Source organism: Fusarium mangiferae (genome assembly GCF_900044065.1).
Source record: "Fusarium mangiferae strain MRC7560 genome assembly, contig: FMAN_scaffold001, whole genome shotgun sequence".
NCBI lineage: Eukaryota > Fungi > Ascomycota > Sordariomycetes > Hypocreales > Nectriaceae > Fusarium > Fusarium mangiferae.
The window spans coordinates 2,761,287-2,780,722 of NW_024573921.1; the positions used below are offsets into that span (position 1 = coordinate 2,761,287).

The window sequence follows — 19,436 nt, forward strand, 5'->3', positions numbered from 1 at the left end:
GTCTCATCAGGGGTAGTGGCTAAGTACTGTACACGAGCTCTGAACCACTGTAGAGCCCTATAAGCTGCCCTGGAATAGCTTCGGATTGCGATTCAGTACTTCATGACGACATTTACGGCGAAGAGCGGATCAAGTACCACGAAGAGGCCCACAACGACCGAGTGAGGTGGTGGATGCATGCAAGGCGTTGTGCTAGTCGAGTAAACTCGTCCCAGAAAAGCGAAAAGCCAAAGGGTTCCTCCCGTCCCGTTCGTCGGTCTCTGAGGTGCAAGATCTTTGTCTCTCTTTGAGGTATTTGAACATGAGAGAAAGGATTCTTTCAACCTGAAGCTGGGGAGATAAGTGAAAGGACGAGAGGCGAGACAATGGACCTTTTCAGATTGTCGCATATTGTTTGTTTTCCTGACCCAATTGGTTGTCAGGTCGTCAGCCCAGAGAAACGGGACTTGACGGGCTGGATCCAGCGGGCAGGTTGAGCTACGAGCCTAGCGAACGAACGACCCATTCTGAAGGCTGGACGACCCATGGCGAGACATCAAGGGCTCGGTATGGGAGTTCACGGCGGATCTGTCATCCGGCCGGGGGTATTCTGGTTGTGGTTGTAGTCGTAGTCGCAGTCGTGGCCGTGGCCGAGCCGTGGATGGGATGGGATGGATGGGCATCCCATCCCATCTGAGCTGTTTAGGCCTCATTCCAGAAACGGCTGGCCGGGCAGTGAGATTTCAGAGGGCTGGAACAAAACTTGCTGAAACAATTGTGCAGCTTGCAAAGGCCATCGCCATGAGTTTCAGCCATTCAAGCCTTGCTGAGGTTTGAATTTCTTCCTTACCCCTTTGTTATCTATCATCTCTCCCTTGAAATGGATCTTTAATAAATGAACTTGGCCCCAATCTCATCTGCCTTGCTGTGCCTGCAATAACAATAGCGCGAGCTCAAACCCCCATACACATAACCCCTGTCGCCGCGCTTCCAGCAAGCCGGCAACGGATCCATGACCGTTTTGGCCCTACTGACTGTTCACTGTGGATCTGTGACTCTATTTCCAGTGACTCGAAAGATTGAGCAAGTGGATTGTTAAGCAGAGAAGCAATCTCGACGTTTCTCTCAGGTTTCGTTATCTGAATGCCTGCCTGATTGATTATGGAAGCGAAAGAAGGGTACTTGAGGATCAAGAGGCGGATGTCTGGAACCCTGCTTTTTCCAATCGAGCGATGTGAGGCTAAACCCGATATCTTCAGCCAGCCAGCCAGTGGCAGACTAGGAGTGATGTGAGGTGCAGCACAGTGACGCTGCCACATGGCGACCGAGGACTTGGGGGATCTGATGATTGGACATGTGCCGAATGGCTTCCGCGATGGGATTTTCACAGTCTGTTCTGAGGCTTGAATGACTCTAGCACCCCTATGCTTCTGGTTTTGTTTCTTTATTACGATGATATGTACAGACATTGATATACGGCATCTATTAGGCTTCTATACGAAAGGATGCTATTGTTCGTACTACTGCTAACCAGACAGACGCAGAGATGCCAGTGCGCCATGTCTTGGAGAGTCTGCCCGTCTCGGCGGCATCCCCGTGATCTGTGGTCAGCTCAAAAACAGCTCAGCATCCAGACACCATCATTTCTGTTTGTGTCGAGTGTGTAGAGAGGCTGATTGGGGGATATGCGGAAGGGTATGTTCCAGGTACCGTTCTTGTCTGAACCATTTATGTATTTGATTTGGGCTCTGATGGCTGATGAACAGTCAGTCAGGGATGCATCTGCATGCATGGAAGACTGAACCCCGGTGAGTCTATGGTCGTATGTGGCTTACAGAATGCATGTCGGGCTGTCCGTTTCCATCGTAGAAAAGGCTAAGCCATTCTATTTTCTGCCCATCAGTGTCACAGGCTGACGTTTTGACTCTGAAACCCTTGGAATTAATACGATTGTTCTTGGAAATATTCGTAATGCCCTCGAGAGCTTTGAGGACGATTTATTCGAGGCTCATCCGAGGCTGTGCAAATTTGACCAAGAGGAAAAAACCTCCACGCAAATCATCTACTGCGACCCTCCTTTGGCTGGCGTGGTCGGGACCTTGCAGATGAAATGGTCTGGTGGCAGCTGGACATGATTGCCGATCATCTCATCCTGGTGGATCAGGGTCCAGAGTTGTCCAAGACATGAATGAAGAGAGCAAATGCATAGATCATGCAGGGCTCGTGAAGATGGCTCGTGAAGAAATGGCCTGAGGCCTACAAGAATACGAATATGATTTGCATGACAGAGAGCGACATGTAGCATAGACTTTTGGAAATTGGTTTCCGAATATTGTGGTAGATTTCCGTGGTCTTAATTGAACCCAAATATATTGACAGCTGCAAAAATAAACCACAATAAATTACTGCCCTCTCTCTCTGTGGCCTTTCGGGTCAAGCTCAGCTACCCGGGAGCTAGACACACAAGGTGCCTATATGCCCAATCACCAAACTGCCATCAACCAATATATCTCTACATGATGAAGCCTTTGACACTTTCTCGAAACTTCATACTGATCGTCCCAGTATTCGGGACCGCTGCTAACCGGAGATGGGCATCATGAGAAGGGAACACCCGCTCCTCCGCTCCGCAATGCGGGGAAGAAGCATTTTGAAGAGCGGAAAGCAGGATTTATTAGCCACGGCCACCGAAGAAGCCGGACTCTATAGCCGAACCACCGGGCACCATCGATAGACAGACGAACGAACGAAGGCACAGAAGAAAAAGAACGCACTCACACTCTACAAGTCTCCGACATGATCCGGTTGCGGATGACACTGCATGATCGAACACGGTACATATGCACATCTCCATCAAAAAGAAAGCCTCAACAACACCAAATGCCCCGCCCCCGCAACGCCGGTGGTTTTTATCAACTCCACCACGCCGATAATTCTCCTCTTGTGTTGAAGACTATTGATTCTCGAGATAGAATAGGCGGATCTCTGGCTTTTCTTTTCCGAGAGACATGCAGAGTGTTTGTTGAGCAGTCATCATATTTCAGGTGCTGTCTGCAGTGGGTTGAGCTTGTCGTAAAGCTCTACCACTCAAACCTGTCTCCCGCGCTCGGTAGATTTATTTAAGCTTTCCCTTAATCATAACGGTAGGATTTTCTTTTTGGCTTTCAACGGTTACTTATTAGCGAGCCCCTCTAATCATACGTACATGAACTCGACTTGTTTTCTCTTTTCTAGTAATGCCCTGTGTACCGATCTGAGCTAATAAGACACTTGTTCGTCACACAAAATGCAGTTCTGAATCCAGATGCCCGCCAACCTAAGCAGCAACACCTCGACGTTGGCAATTATTTCGAGTCCACGAATATTACTGGTATTACAGTCCAGTCCCCAGTCCAGTAACAGCCTGAGAACGTGTGCCTAGCTGTGTCTGACCGGGATCAGTCCGCCGGGGGAACTAAGCGGAAGACCCTTGTTCGACATGGGGGGCACCGCTGCTGTGCTGTGCAACAAGGATGTGCCTTCCTTTCGATCCAAGAGAAGAGTTGAAAAAGGTCATGTACCTTTTGGTGACGCGCCTCATTCGAGGTACAGTTGCACAAGAGTGGGAGTGGCTCGGCGAAAGCATGATCGCTGACATCACAGCTTGTGGCATCCCGCTGCAGTTACTGCATATCTCGCACCTCTGCTGAACAATTACAACACTTACAGCTGTCGGTGGCTTGTTATCGCGCTTGGCGATGTAAATTTGGTGATTGAAAGGGTTCTCAATTGGTGAAACTCTTCTGTCTTGTCACTTTATCCGCCAGCCTTTTCAACAGACCAACCGCCACAGCAAGCATTCGCTGTACAAGACCACCGACTCTTTTTTCCCGTTCTCACCGTCAAAAGACCTTACTGTGAATGTGCTGGAGGCCCGTCTAGCGCTATGGAAATGGTCACGCTGGCAGATGGCTCCAGACTCCATCGAGACTCCTCTCTCCGTCTCGCCTCGCCTCGCCTGGTCTGTCGGGACATCCCACGTCGAACCAGTCTATGGTGTCCGGATGTCCTGAGAATCTGTTAATGACCCGGATGATGGGCCTGGTGATCCGAGGTTTCTCTGCAGACCGCTACATAGTGGATGGTCGTAAGATGATGTTATTGTGCTACGAGGGACGTCTGCAAGTCTGTCGATTCAATTGAACGAATGCAACATATTGAAAGATGCAAGAAATGTTCTGCCATAACGAATTACACAGTGGGCCATGCATGCGCCGTAGCTGTTCGTGTCTTTTTTGAGGCTGCGCTGACATCTCCCACTTTGTATCCGTATCTGCATCTGCATCTGCTAAGCCGGTGATCCTACAAAAAGAACCTTGGATGTCTCAGATTTTGACGCCTGGCCTTTTGACTCGTGACCATCCTGAGTCTGATGTTTGTTTGGTGTTTGGTTTACGTTTTAGAAATTTCATCGATACTAACAACTACCGATATTAGAGGGGAATGGCATCTGTAACAGGGACTGTGTCGATGCCTCACCCTTGATGTCCGGCCATTCAGTAAAATTACAGCAGACAAAACAAACAAAACAGAAGGGGAGTTTTCTCGGCGAGTGATTCAGGTGGAAATCGGGTATTACCTGGACCCGCTGACTTTTCGATTCCCATCCATGGTGGACAAGGGTGATATCCCTGACACGGGCTCCTTTGCTGTCACCTCGTATGGCTTCTGCTGGTGTAGTTTACTGGGCAAACGTGGGCGCTTATTTGCCTCATCATAACCCTTCTGTCACATACAGTAGTGACCGTGTGCGAGTAGAGCATTGAGTCTCTAGGACTATTAGGATTAACTTGGTTCATTGATTTGGTCCTTGTTCAGGGCACAGAGACATTGAAACGCACAATTGAGCGACCCGCTTGTATTTCGATATAACGGGAGGTGCTGAAGATATTGGCTATTGCAAGGGCGGCGGCACAGCGCCCTCAACATGCTTTCAAGGAAATTACTGACTATTAATTCGACTACCCTTCTTCTTCTGTTTATCCTCTAGCAGCCAATCTTTGTTAATTCACAAATAGCTGCTGAGTTCTTGAGGAGTGAAGAATGAGAGGTTATACCATGTGTTGATCCAACTCCCTTGTCCACGCCAATGTAACTGCGACATCAGTCTACCGATGTCGATAGGGCAATAGTTTGTATCAGCAGATCAACAGATATTGGATTTCCGTTTCAATCTGCTTCCAGCCAAGTCGGCATTTTAACCTGTAGGAATACCCGAAGTGGCTGTCTGATGGTGTTCAATATTCGCCATGCGTAACCCTCGCTTGGGACCCCGAATCTGCAAAACATTTGTGTGACTTACAACTTTACTATGCTTGAAAATCAACAGTGATTCCTATTTGTCATGAGCAATACTTTTATCGCATTGGACATCAGTTTCTGACGTTTCGGGTGAGTGAGCTCGAGCCGCTATGTCTTCAATGCCTGGGAGCCTCTTCTGACCAACGTAGATACCAGGTTTTCTGCCGTAAATCTAAGATAAAGTTACTCGCTTCATAAAGGAGGTCTTGCTCCTGTTTCGTCTCAAGGTAATAAAATTGCTTTTAATTGCTACCATGGTTGTTGGCTAGTATATGCTTGAAATCATGACGCTTGAAGGCCATAGAGTGAGTGACGTTTTGAGACAACAGTTTTGTCATGAAACTGCATATTAAAAAAGAAACTACCGTCGCAGAGCGAGTCATACATAGAGACATCTAGGTATTCATCTCAATCACAGCAATATCGAAGTCGAACAATAGTGAAGCAAGATGTTGCTCAACTGAATCCTCGCCTTCACTCCAGGGTAGCTCACTTCGGGAGATACAACAACACAATCCAACGTTGCTATACCTATCACGGCACTTTGATATTCATCAGATCATACCAAATCAGCAGGATCATGCACCTTGTTGGTCATTAATTCTCCATGGCAACTCATCTTCTGTCAAGAATCACCAACAATGGTCATCAGCAGTCATCTACTCCATTCAGGTACAACACAGTACGATATCAGACATCTCAACCGAGCGGCATAGGCTCGGCTCATTCGGTCTAATCGGGCCCGGTGGACCGCCACCGTCTGCACCTCTTGATCCTAATGCATCCTCATGCGATGCCATGCAATGCACATGTGGTGCAGCACTGCATGTGGTGCATCTTCCGGTTCAACCGCACGTACAGACGTCCAGCTCTGCCAGACGCTATCATCATTGGAATTCCTTCATAAAGAGAGCTCAAATCTCGCTGCAGTCTTTTCTTCACTAGGTAACACTAGACCAAAGTCAACTATACGCTATCAATGGTCCCTCAATTGCTTCTTCTTTCTCAACTATGAGATTTTCCATATGGACCCTTCTCGACCAGGATCTTCACAGAGGGGTACCACCCAACCCAATTCAGCGGGTGAACAAGTGTGAGTGAGTGGGCCGTAGTGTTCTCGGTCACTTTAGGCTTTGGCTTGGCCATTCTTTGACTTGATGGTGTTTGATCAGAGTATTTTCTTCTCCTCGGTTGAGCGTCTGTGCTATTGGATGATTCTAACGGCAGCGGCCCGGACCATTATATTTCAATGAAAAAAGCCTCTTCATACTGTGTGTGCCTCAAGAGCCTATCTTGAGTGAATTGATTATCGGTCAAAGTGAGGTTGAGATAAGAAATCACCAGATGCTGATCAATTCCAGTTTTCTAAGCCAGTTACTCAATTTCTCCAGGTCTGAGGTCATTGTTATAGTGCCTGATGATCTTACACTGACACTAAGGCTGTGATAACATCATACTGTACCCCTGCTATTAGAGTTTTTGATACTTCACTTTTCATCATGAGCCAAGATCTTCCATTTACTCGATGGCGTTCTCACAGACAAAGAACGGCCATATGAGGTTATGACACATCAACTTCTTAGTTACCCGTCACACTAGCCAAACTCCTCAAATCCTCTCTTTAGACTTTTACCCCCAAAGAGGGGATCAACTCGTTCTGTTCCTGTTCTGTTCCTGTACCTGTAACTGTAATTGGAAGCGTACCCTCCTCATCCGTCGTCTTTGATAAACGCCCACCCCCACGCCAACGCCAACACCAACGAGAGGGCGTCGATTATATGGAGCCCCGCCTCCGTTCCGAAAGTGTCTCTAGCTTCAGTCACTTGAAGAGTTGATGTGAGTTGTGATAGCTAGCGGAACTCCAGGACCGACTCGGTAAGACGGACGAGGCATTTGACTTTGTCCCGATCCCAGAGGTCCCCATCTGCCATCCTCTGACGGGTGTGCCGTCGCTTACACTGCTTAGACTGCCCGCCGTGGGTAATCGGGTAAGTAAATCCTTCTGGGGCCGCGCCTTGTCATCTACAGTGCCTCTTCGAGACCACGTGAACTGGTTAGAGGTGGATCGTCGAGGCTGTTGATCGGACGGTTAACTAAACCCTTAGATGGTCGTGATTTTCGCGATGTTGGGGATCGTGCATGATCGGCGATTGCTATCGCCAGTGACACCTCTGACTCGAGCCTATTCCAACAGCAGCATCATCAGTGACAGCCTTGAAGAAATCGGACGATGACAGCCATGTCTAACAGTGACAGTTATGTCTCAGGAACACGACACACCAGGCTGTCAGAATCCCCGATCTCAAGCTAAAAGCCAATAACAGCCTTGCATCAGGCACACCTTGGCAGCCCGTCACGGCTGATCAGCCACCCCCAGCAACAAACTTCCCAACATCAGGATCAGGCTGGGCCAGGAACGGAAAGATTTGGAAAAACTGGGCGAGCGCCCCTCATTATTGATCATGAACCTAGTACAGCCGCAAGCTCCACGGCCGCCCGTCTCGTACATAGAGGCAGATCCAGTAGGGTAGGGTGGACGATACAGCAGTCAGCAGCCATCGTGTTGCCTCGCTACCTCATGCTTTTGTCGTTGCCTTCTTCTTGTCCCACCACACCCGTCCCTTTCGCTACAGCAAGCTCTTCCAAAGGCCCCCACCGGTGAGCCATTTCTCCCATGCCTATTGCGTTTTGAATAGTAGAATTGCGCAGTGGCCAAGGTAAAAGTAGATAAAGTGCTTGGTCTCTGCGTAGCGTGTTAGCCAGCCAGCCGTGCCCAGGGTTATGGAGTCGGAGATCGGCGTGTTGGGTTTGACGAACCGTGAGTAACGAAGCTACCGAAATTTCGGCCAACAATGCAGTGCCAGGTTGGTCCCTTTCGCTCATCGAACTACACTCTGTAAGTATGGGATCGATCGTGACAGGCTTGGCGTGTACGAACTGTGCGCTTGATGTGCTGTGCAATGTCCTGTCATGGCGTGTCAGCTTGGGTGCCTACCGGGACGCGGTACTTGGTGAGGAAACCTTCTCAATGGTGAACTTGGCCATGGCTTCCTGGGCTATCGTCACGTCAGCCTCGTCTTCCTGCCGCCGGCGCAAAACTGTCATAGATTCTCCATACCAACTTCGATAGACTCCTGTTGCATATCCTCCGTCTTTGGCACTCTCTCGTCAGCGATCGCGTCCGGAATATCGGTACGTATGTTGGATTATCTCACCATGTCGGCGGACTTGATCTGAGCTAGCATTATATCAGTATGATGCTTCTCAATCTCCAAAGGGGGTGCTGCTTACCCTCGAGCTTCTCCCGAGCGACGGGAGACTCTGCCTTGGGAACGTGAGCGTCGGCCATCTTGTGTTAAGTTAAGGTTGAGGAGAGTGTTCGGTTTAGGAAACAAAGGCGACCTGCGAAGTCTTGTTAGTCTGAGTTGTTGTCGTGAGGCTGGCGCTCGACGACGCCTTGGTGTGCGCCCCCTTTCTTGAGGGACACGGGACGGGATGCTAGCCGTAGAGCATTCAGGAAGTACATACGGGATATATGGAGGGTACGAGGCGTTAATGTTTTCGGCCGATAAAGTAAAAATAATAGCGACTAGTATTACAATTGATTGTGTCTGGAGTTTTGCCGTTGATTGACTTGATGAGACGCGCAAATGCTAAAGCCTTGTGGTGACTGTGGAGCGGATTAAGTGTACAGTCGCGTGTTGATGCTCGTGATTGGGCTGTCGCTGGCCAAGCTGTAGCCTCGTCAGCATCAGCGTCGGTTTCAGTGGGAGCTGCCCTGGAAATAAAGCGCACGGGCACTTCATGGTGGATGGGACCCGGACTGGATGCTTCTTTTTGCTGTGACGACGCCAGCGGCGCGGCTCGCGTCCGTAGCTATCTGTGTACGTACCGGACCCTTTGACATGCTCCATCTTGGTGATATAGCCTACCCTGTATAACCAGTTTTACGCCCAATTTTGTTCTGTCCATGCCGGCATGATGAAATTGAACTGCTGATACTTTCAGTATTGTTACTCTCTACGTATGTTTAGGGTTAAAATGTTATTGGGTTTAGTCGGTCGCTATGTAACATGTTGTGCTTGGATCAACCCCTCTACTACCAATTCCAAAGTTGAACCTCTACTTCACACCTACAGATCAATAAGTGCTAAGGACACTGACCAGCAAGCAGGAAAACTCAAAGATGCCGTGGCTCTGCCATTCGAAGGCGTAAAGGCGCGGGATAACAAGGGTCCTACTCACATGGACCTCGACATTAGTGATTAAGTTAGTAAACAATCCACACCATCAACTCTGCACGCAATACTTGTGAACTATGACTCCCAGTTCATCAGATCATGAGCTTGGGTACAATTCGTAGAGTATTGCCATGCTCGATCATGTACGGAGTTCATTGAGAGTTCTGGCCAGCCGAATCACACCTCTCGTCACATCGGCTGAGCTGTTTTGTTGGTGATATTGCACAGCTCCAATTTTATCAACCAGGAACACATAGGAGATGGTAGTTATTGGTAGGTAACGAAGACGAGGCACGACTGACGGGGAGGTACCATGAACATCCCGAGTTCACACCCCTGGGTGATGCAAATTCGCCAGGGCGTACTCCATATGAGTGGATGAGTTCCTGACCCCGACTGCAGACCATTACAGTACACTCAAGCCAGGACTACATGTCAAACAGGCACCAGGCACATAGAGGCGCATATCTAGAACCACAAAAGGAAAACCGCGGACATGTCAACAAGGCCTCTCACAGCACCGTCACGTTTATCACGAAGGTTCCAAGAAGTTCAAAGGTCCACACTGTGGTGGAAACGCTTAACGACAAAAGGTCCAACCTCCGAGGTAGCCTCCTGCGCCCATCTCTCATCAAAGCCCAAAAAGGCATCAAAGTCTGCCAAGACCGTGACAGACTTTGGTGGCGTCATACATATACGGAAACTCATGAAGTAAATGGCCCACGAAGTTCGCTTCAGGGACTATCAGTACGCCGATTGCAGTTCTTACCTCACCTCTTCTCCCCACGGTATCCAGTGATAGACTGATAGTACAACGTTGAATTCTTTCCGAGGGGAAACTGGTGCCGTGGAACCTTGTTGGAACTCGCAATATCTTTCGGTCGCCAAATGTGACAGTGACTGTGGCAGATGTGATGAAGAGTTTTTCAATGATGGATTGACACCGGAGTCATAGTAAAGAAACGAGGTCCAAACCGTGAATAAACTTCAAAGTTCAACCGAAAGAAGAATGGTTGTTGTTGTAGTCGAGTTGTTGCCGCATCCGGAGGATAGTGTGATAACTCTTGCTCGTGGGTCATGGGCGAAGTATCACAACGTGACTCATGACGACCTGTCCACCAAACCATGACTGACTCCCAAGCTCTTGTGATCAAAACCGCAGCCCAGTATCTCGAATGTCTTTGTCATCTCTCGGGAATAATGTAATTATCTTGGTGAAATATTGGATTCTCGGTGACATATCGACGAGTTCCAAGGTCGTAATTCCGGAGTGTTATTGCCGTGTTGGAGTCCAATCGATCAGCCATGGAGTCGATGTTGAATCCATTGTAAGGACAGACTAATGTATCTTCCAAGATGCGGTGCTGAAGATCCTGGGAAATGCATCTGGCTTACATATTTAGTATTCCTTGAACAACACTCGTGCAAGAATTGGTGAGTGAGCAGTGAGGTCTTCTTATACTTGTGAATTCCGAGTGTTCCTGCACGCTGAAAGTCAGATGGCCCTCCATAAACTTTGACAAGAATTCTCCAGAGAATATGGCTTGCATCCGCATTCCCTCACAAGTCATTCCAGAGCTCCTGGTGTGGAGTGTGCATCTCACGTATGCCAGAATGCACATCAAGAATGCACATCTCAGCACCCCTCTGGCAGATCTAGAATATCAAAAGCACTTCTAATTAAATATTTACTATTTACCTGAAGCTGAAGCTATTATGTTCATCTCAAGTTCGCGATTCTCCAAGAACCAATATTTGCCAGACTGCACAATGATAGCTGAAAGGTCGGAGGCTAGGAATGTCGGATAACCAAATTCAGAGTTGTAGGGCCATATAAACTTTAAGAATATTTCTAGATGTCAACTCACCGCTACTTCATTTGAAAGTTAATTCCAAGTTGCTAGGGAACCAGGCGGAGAAGTTGATGTTTTGTTGATCTATTTTCTTGCATTTAGTTAACACATTGCTGCAAACGATGAGCCTGGTATGAGGAATCTCCTTTGAGCATGAATGAAGTGAGGACTGAAGAAGACGGCCTGAAGTCAAAGAATCATGAGCTCATACGAAGAGAACTTTGAGGCTCTTATTGCCTCGTAGTGTTCGAGGAGATTTACGCATGATCGCCGTCTAACAAACGTGTAACGCCCCGCCATCTGACTTGCATATCGGAGATGAGGAATCTAATCTGACATCCGCTACTGGTACTCAGTAGTTCATCGACTGATGATATAATCATACTCGAAGAAGCAATAGTCAACGAGTGCTGTAGAGGCGGTAGGTGTAGCACTGATGTCGAGAAGTCTCGGCGGCTTTGTTGGTCGACAGCAGCATTCGACATGAACCATACAATCTATGACTGAAGATGAAAGGCAGAAAACATGCAACAGCACCAGAATCAAAGAAGCAACGCAAGAGCCCAGAAAGCCACTGGATTCCAGAATTACCCCCCTTGGCATTCAAGATGCAGGTCTTGTGTGGAAGATGAGTCTTGCAGGCAAAATCATACCCTCCACACCAACATTCTTGAAGGCGTGAAGTGGGAGCTGAGAATACGAAGTGGTTTCTTCCGTGATGAGGCTCTTGTGGACAGATGTACGCTTTTGAGTTGATGTATATTGCCTGTAGAGTGAATACTGACATGGCAGAATCTCTCAGCTTCACGGCTGATACTGGTCAGAAAGCCTCGTCATGTTCAGGTGAACAGAATTTCTTGACAAAGGAGGTATCTAGATTCTTGAGTAGGTAGCTATGCTCAACCGTTTTCAGTGCTGTCATACTGTTTATAGTGGCGTTTGACTTATTCGCTGGAATTTCTCCCATCACTGAGCTCAGGGCGGTGAAGAAAAACAACTGAATATAGAAGCATCTTGGAAGCTGATGGTGGGGTTGGACTGTTAGAAAATCCGGTGCACGGACCAACATCGGGTCCCAACCTCGGGCAATAAGAATGTGGTAGAGAAACTTTTTTTTTCCTCTCTCCCTTCTTAAAGAGCCCAAGTTCTGAAAATGACTTCACGCGTTCAACTCCCACGGTGAAACCATTCGCCATTGATCGGGAGATATAAACAACAAACAACAACATCATCATAATGGCTTCATCGAGGATATTCATCAAGGGTTTGCCACCCAGTATCTCGGAGGCTGACTTTCGGAAGCACTTCTCCGCCCAAGGTCGCGAGATTACCGATGTCAAGCTGATTCCCCAGCGACGCATTGGCTATGTGGGCTACAAGACACCCGAAGATGCCTCAAAGGCAGTCAAGTACTTCAACAGGTCTTACATTCGTATGTCCAAGATTGCTGTAGAGACTGCGCGACCTGTGGGTTGACTCCTCTTAATGTCTTGACTTCTTATACTGATGGAATGCTAGATCTCAGACCCCGCCCTCACCAAAGGCAAAGGCCAGAGCACCTGGCATTCCAAAGCTGCATCAACACCATCCACAACAATCAAGGGCAATGAGCAGCCCGCTGAAAAGGAGTCAGACTCGAGCTTGAGAAAGCGCAAGCGAGATGAGCCCCAGCCGGCGGACCCGAAGCTACGCGAGTTCCTTCATGTAATGAAGGAAGGCAGAGAGGGTGCGCTCGATGATGGTGTCCGCGGTGGTATCGGTGACGGCGTTGCTGCTGTTGCTGCCACCGCTGTTCCCGAAGAGGAGAGCGACGATGAGTACGAGCAGATCCCGACTCGAAGGGAGAAGCAGCGCAGGATCGAAGCACCAGAAAAGCCGCTGGTCTCTCAATCTTTGCCATCGCAGCTGAAAGAAGCAAGGGTGGTCTCTGATGCGCAGGCGGAAACTCCTGCAGGCGACGAACCCGTGGAGCCTCGAGAAGCAGCTGCGAAATCAAGTCTGGAACAGGGGGAAGTAGTCGCAGAGGATGACGATTGGCTTCGTTCACGAACAAACAGACTACTGGACCTTGTTGATCCCGATGACTTGGAACGAACTCCTGCGCAAGGGCCATCAACAACTGAGACCGATCATGCAGAGGGAGGCGAAGCTATGGAACTCACTTCTGTTGACCCGCCAGCTACAACTGGCGTGGCGATGAATGAGACCACGATGGAGGCATTGGGGGGTGAACCGGCAAAGGACGATTCACTTGAGGCGATCCGCCGAACATCAAGACTTTTTGTCCGAAACCTGCCCTACAGCGCCACCCAGGAGGATCTCCGGGAGGCATTCGAGCGGTTTGGAACCATTGAAGAGGTATGTGTCAGACGATTTTCTTTTATTTATTTACAAAACAAAGGCGACGTGATGAAGCTCAGATAGGGACAGCTTATACTTCGGTATTTGATGAGAACTTGAGCGAATATTTTAGTAGATGCTTCGATTGACTGAATTGTTGCCAATCTTACTACATTTCTTGAGGATTATACTAGTCTGGATATCAACTAATAGCTGTTGAAATACTAGGTTCATCTACCCGTCAGCAATTCAGGTACCAGCAAGGGGTTCGCCCTGGTGTTGTTTACTGACCCGTCGGGAGCTGTTGAAGCATTCCAAGCCATGGACGGGGCGACGTTTCAGGGGCGTATTCTTCACATCATTCCTGCCAGTGCAAAGAGAGACACGGGTCTGGATGAGTTTGCAATTTCCAAACTGCCCCTCAAGAAACAAAACATGATTCGGAAGAAACAAGAGGCAGCTGCTACTACGTTCAACTGGAATGCGCTGTATATGAGCCAGGACGCCGTCAACGCGTCGGTCGCCGACCGTCTTGGTGTTTCAAAATCAGAACTTCTTGACCCTACCTCGGCCGATGCTGCCATCAAGCAGGCCATCGCGGAGACGAGCGTCATTCAAGAGACCAAAGCATATTTTACCGCTAATGGAGTGGACCTCGAAGCTTTCAAGTCAAAGAAGCGGGGTGATACGGCCATCTTGGTGAAAAACTTTCCCTACGGGACGACGATCGACGAGCTCCGTAAGCTCTTCGAGGAGTCTGGGCCCGTGCTGAGAGTTTTGATGCCCCCGAGCGGGACAATCGCCATTGTCCAGTTCTCGCAGCCCAATTACGCCAAATCCGCTTTTGGGAAGCTGGCATATCGCCGGATTGGAGATAGTGTGCTCTTTTTGGAAAAAGCGCCAAGTGACATCTTCAGAGGCGGCGACCAACTGGATCAAGCCGTGTCACTAAAAGATCGTCCGGCTCCGACGGTCCAAAATCTTAGTGTGGATGACTTGCTGTCACGCGGTGATAAGCCGGAGGAGGATTTGGAAACCACCTCTCTGTTTGTGCGAAATTTAAACTTTTCGACTTCCACATCTAGGCTTGCTGAAGCTTTTCAGTCCCTCGACGGATTCGTCTCTGCTAGAGTGAAGACTAAAATGGACCCGAAGAAACCAGGGCAGACACTTAGCATGGGATTCGGGTTTGTGGAGTTCCGCACAAGGAGCCAAGCCCAGGCTGCACTCAAAGTCATGGATGGTCATGTACTTGACGATCATGCCCTGGCTGTTAAGGCATCGCACAAGGGCCATGACGCAGCCGAGGAGAGACGCCGGGAAGACAAGGCTAAGAAGGCTGCAGGGCAGCGCACCAAGATCATCGTCAAGAACTTGCCTTTCCAGGCGACCAAGAAGGACATCAGGTCACTGTTTGGAACCTATGGCCAGCTTAGATCCGTACGCCTACCCAAGAAGGCTGATTATACCCCTCGGGGTTTTGCTTTTGCCGACTTTGTCACTCCCCGCGAAGCCGAGAACGCACTAAATGCGTTGAGGGACACCCACTTGCTCGGTCGTAAGCTTGTCTTGGACTTTGCGGAGGCAGAGGCAGTCGATGCTGAGGAGGAGATCGCAAAGATGCAGAAGAAGGTTGGAGGACAGGTGAACAAGGTGGCCCTTCAGCAATTGACTGGAAAGGGGAGGAGTAGGGTGAATATTGGCAATGAAACTGATGAGATGGATATGTGAAGCATGGAATAGTAAACTACAGATATACTATTGCCTTTACACGGGAGAGACAGAGAGAGTTGCGACAAGGCTGAGGGTTCCTGTTCCTGTGCCTGCACGGCTGATCTCGCTCTCCATGAGCTCTGCGCCGTTCTCCCTTGGCAAGGGTCGTTTGATCGCTGCAGAGCGGATAGCATGCATTACTCGCAACGCTTATTCGGGGTGGCTACGATCTGGACAGAAGAATTCGATGCCCTGAGTTTACGGGCGACGGGCCAGGGGAGCTTGCGGATCCTCTTAATGTCTGATTCTAATCTTGTGCACATACCAAACCTTCTGTACCTTGCGCCGTTCGTTCTGAAGATGTCTCTGAGATCCCTCGACACACGCCCCCCTCCACAGTCCCTTGGTTGATGTTCAAGCCGGGTTAGCACACAGATATCGCGGCCCCGCCCTGACGCTCCCTTGCATGCTAACGCCCTCGATCAATGCTCCAAGCTGCCATGTGCTGTTGGCTTCTGCAGGCACTCACAATTGGCCGCCACGACTACCGACAGCAGACATCCCTCCGGGCAAAGCCATGTCTGTTCCCCGCTGTTGTTGGAGTTTGAAGCTGGAGCTGGAGCGGCGCCCTTCCCACTCCCACACATCCCTACCCCCACCCCATCCCCATCCACCACGACCCCATTACCCTTGGTGGTTAGGACAGTATAGGATGGTTTATGATGGATTTGATCTTGATCGTTTGAGTTGAGAGGGGCGCTCCAGCCCTGGTCCGCAGACTATCACTGATATACTCCCCAGTCTAGGATTTATAGATGTTTATTAGATTTCTCCTGGTGATTCTTCGTTCCAGTGCCTGAACACTCCTTTCTTCAGATGCATACATCTATCCCACCATTCCACGTCTTGAATTCCTCTCAACATTCTCATCATCTCTTGTCTACTCATTGTCTGCATTCGTAGAGTCCTCAAAGGCATTTCGTTTCAGCTGGTTCAAGTCTTTCTATCTTATTGAGCTCTCCAGTCGGCATTCCTTTGCCAAACACTTGCTTGTTGCCATGTCTTCATCACTCTATCACCCGAGGCCGGTGCTGTCCTCACAACGCTATACACCTTCACCAGACTATCTTCAAGATGCTCGACGGACATATCACAACAACAGCCGTCTGCCTCTACGTGAGCAGGCCGCCAATGCGCAGTCACACAACTTCAACAGCATGGTATCGTGCTATCCCAACACAGTAGGCATCTCGCCTTCGGTACCAGTCAGCCTCCCAGCTCCCATGATCCCCTCACAATCATTCGAGTGCCTGTACCGCGTGCCTACACCCAGAAACCAACCTCGATACCAAAGAAGACCCAGAAATGGTGTCAACCCTCTATACTTCTGGCCTGCCTTCCGCCAGTACCGCAATCGACAAGCACACAAAGACACCCAGAAGGATAAGGGTGGTGTTTGGAGAAGACCAGAGCTTGAGGATGCCTTTGTTGACTGTAAGAATACCCTCGCGTTACTCTATACTTGACCTGTACTAATGGGACTTAGCTGTTCTTCTCATGCCTCACATGGGCCGCCGCAAGTTCTCTATGGGTGGCAAGCTCCATGGTCGAAACATGCTCATCAGCGAGTACATCTTCACAATTTGCGTTGCTATCCTTGGCAGCAAAGAGATTTTCCGAATCGACAACAGCAACGATAGCATTGAGCAAATGGGACGCAAGCAGGTCTCAAGTCATATGCAAGTGGTCAAGAAGTTCTTCGAGGACTTGCGATGCTGTAAGTCACTGCCGTGTGCCTCATATAAATCTCATACTGATTTGACTAGTCCACTTCCTCTTCCCTGCTGAAGAGAAGAAGGAGCCTGGCTCCACAAACTCCGAGGACTACTATGACGAAGAGGAGCAAGAATCCTTCAAGTCTAACCCTGTCCTGACTGCTCTTGCTGAAGGCCGAGTGCCTGATGTGAAGCCCAACTACGAGTACTTCTCACAACTCCTTGCTCTCCAGTCTCTTATCTCAGTCCGCCCTAAGACGGCAGAGATTTATGTCTCCTCGTCTGAGGTCAAGTTCAAGGATGAGATCGCGTATGACGCTCAAGACAACGCTCTGGACACAGAGTCATTCCCCCACCTGAACAAGTACAACAACTGTGATGACAGCCCCAGTGTACTTGGAAAGGATGTGCTACTCCATGAGTATACCCGCTCTTTGGATAGAACCACTTCTGCCTGTGTTAAGACGGTAACTCGCCGATGGCAGAAGGATGCGCCCGAGATCTATGAGACTCTGGATCTCCCCACTCGAGATGAGGAGTGCTTACTTCTTGAGATGTGCGCTACTCTTGAGTTGCATGAGCATGCTCGCTTCCCTTCAGGCTCTGAGCTCACTGGTTTTGTCGAGGTTGCCATCACAAACCCCAACCTCCAGAACCACCGATGGAAGTGTGTCACACGTCTCACTCGCCCATCTGAGCTTCACGGTGATGACAAGAAGCAGGGTGTTTACACCAATGAGACTGGCATTCACCGCCGGGGCTGCAGCGACTCCAAGGCTGACTGTGACTGCCACTCGCGCCCTCGTCAGGATATTCATGTTCCCTTCCCCGCTGTGGAGTGGGCTAGCATTCTCAGCATGGCTGTTCAGTATCCTGATGTTGAGCATCAGCGAAAGAAGGACAAGCGCAGCAAGGGAGATGACCGCAAGAAGCACGATCTCGACCGCTCTGGCAGCAAGCGCAAGCGATCCGAGGACGACGGCGATGCCGCTTCTTGGGCTCGTCGTGACCTGACTGGAAGCGATCTCATCTGCAAGGTTGCCATGTACCAAGAACTTTGGTCGTGTGCTCCCGACTCCAACCGATGGGTCCGCCAGGGCATCGTCTTTTGGCGATTCAACACAACGAACCAATGGTACAAGTACAACCCGGTATTCAAGCCGGCTGGTACTTCGTGGCGCTGGTTGACAGTCAACGATCCCATGTCCCGCTACCACCAACAAAAGGCCCTCGTTTATCCTTCTACCTCCATGTCGCGAGATGCCATCATGTCGCCCACGCCTTCAATCAACCAGCACATGACAGCAGCGATGAACGAGACTTTTAGCTCTGCATGGGATCCCAGTGTGAGCCTGGCTCAGGTGCCAACTGTTCCCGCGACAAACAATGGTGGACTTCAACTGTTCGAGTCCTTTTCTGGAGGTCTCGCTACACCTCCGCCAACAGCAGGTTTACAGCCGTCGTACCCGACCAGCTTTGACCACGGTATGCCTCCAAGCACAGGTGTTGGTTTCATGCCCTCAACATGCAGCACAGCAAATGATAGCCATCCGGTTGCTGGACATGGACACGGACACGGACACAGCCAGACGGCGGGATACTACGATGCGCAAACAACACTGGCAGATCTCAAGCCTGTCATCTCCACTGTGAACCCTTTCCAGAGCCCAACAACCACATCAGGGCTCGATCTCTCTAGTTCACTTGGCTACGATAACCCAGATAGCCTACAAGGCTGGGATATGCCGGCGCTGGACGGATGGTCTGCCAGCACCGGTGGACCAGAATGGGGATCACACCATAAGCCCGAGGCCAGCAGTGACCAGACAGCTCTATGGACACAATCGCAGTGGGCTATGGCTGGGGCTGATCGTGATGGTAGCCCCAGGCCAATGAAGCGAAGACGAGGAGATGCTATTGATAGCCATGTGCCAGTCACAATGGCAGCAGCAGGAGGATGGTAAACGAGATCACTGATGAGATGGATCATGCATGTACGCGTTTAATGTCACAATAGCCATGTAATGTTACGGGTTTGGTTCGGTTCGGTTTGGGTTGGTACGCTATGGTAATCTCGGTGGCGTTCAGGATGATTTTATGGAGTTGTTGGGTTATGAGAGTACCGTAATACCAAGTTCGTTATAGATACGACAGGCATATCGTTTGGTAGTTCATGGAAGATTACAGAATCAAAT

General features: G+C 49.6%; 3 protein-coding genes across 3 annotated transcripts; 2 read left to right on the forward strand and 1 right to left on the reverse strand.

Moving 5' to 3' along the window:
- Nucleotides 1-7,997: 7,997 nt before the first annotated feature.
- FMAN_01386 (putative dynein light chain type 1) lies at nucleotides 7,998-8,668 on the reverse strand (the record flags this gene model as incomplete). Its single annotated transcript, XM_041834186.1, has 7 exons — nucleotides 7,998-8,062; nucleotides 8,137-8,206; nucleotides 8,258-8,284; nucleotides 8,341-8,375; nucleotides 8,438-8,471; nucleotides 8,535-8,557; nucleotides 8,611-8,668. The coding sequence occupies 7 exons, from the start codon at nucleotides 8,666-8,668 to the stop codon at nucleotides 7,998-8,000; spliced, it is 312 nt and encodes a 103-aa protein (XP_041676726.1).
- Nucleotides 8,669-12,649: 3,981 nt separating this feature from the next.
- On the forward strand, nucleotides 12,650-15,484 carry FMAN_01387 (uncharacterized protein; the record flags this gene model as incomplete). Its single annotated transcript, XM_041834197.1, has 3 exons — nucleotides 12,650-12,880; nucleotides 12,932-13,771; nucleotides 13,982-15,484. 3 exons carry the CDS (start codon nucleotides 12,650-12,652, stop codon nucleotides 15,482-15,484), a joined length of 2,574 nt encoding a protein of 857 aa, XP_041676727.1.
- Nucleotides 15,485-16,524: 1,040 nt separating this feature from the next.
- Nucleotides 16,525-19,205, forward strand: FMAN_01388 (uncharacterized protein; the record flags this gene model as incomplete). The annotated part of the gene is made up of 3 exons (XM_041834208.1): nucleotides 16,525-16,960; nucleotides 17,013-17,243; nucleotides 17,293-19,205. 3 exons carry the CDS (start codon nucleotides 16,525-16,527, stop codon nucleotides 19,203-19,205), a joined length of 2,580 nt encoding a protein of 859 aa, XP_041676728.1.
- Between the last annotated feature and the right edge of the window lie 231 nt (nucleotides 19,206-19,436).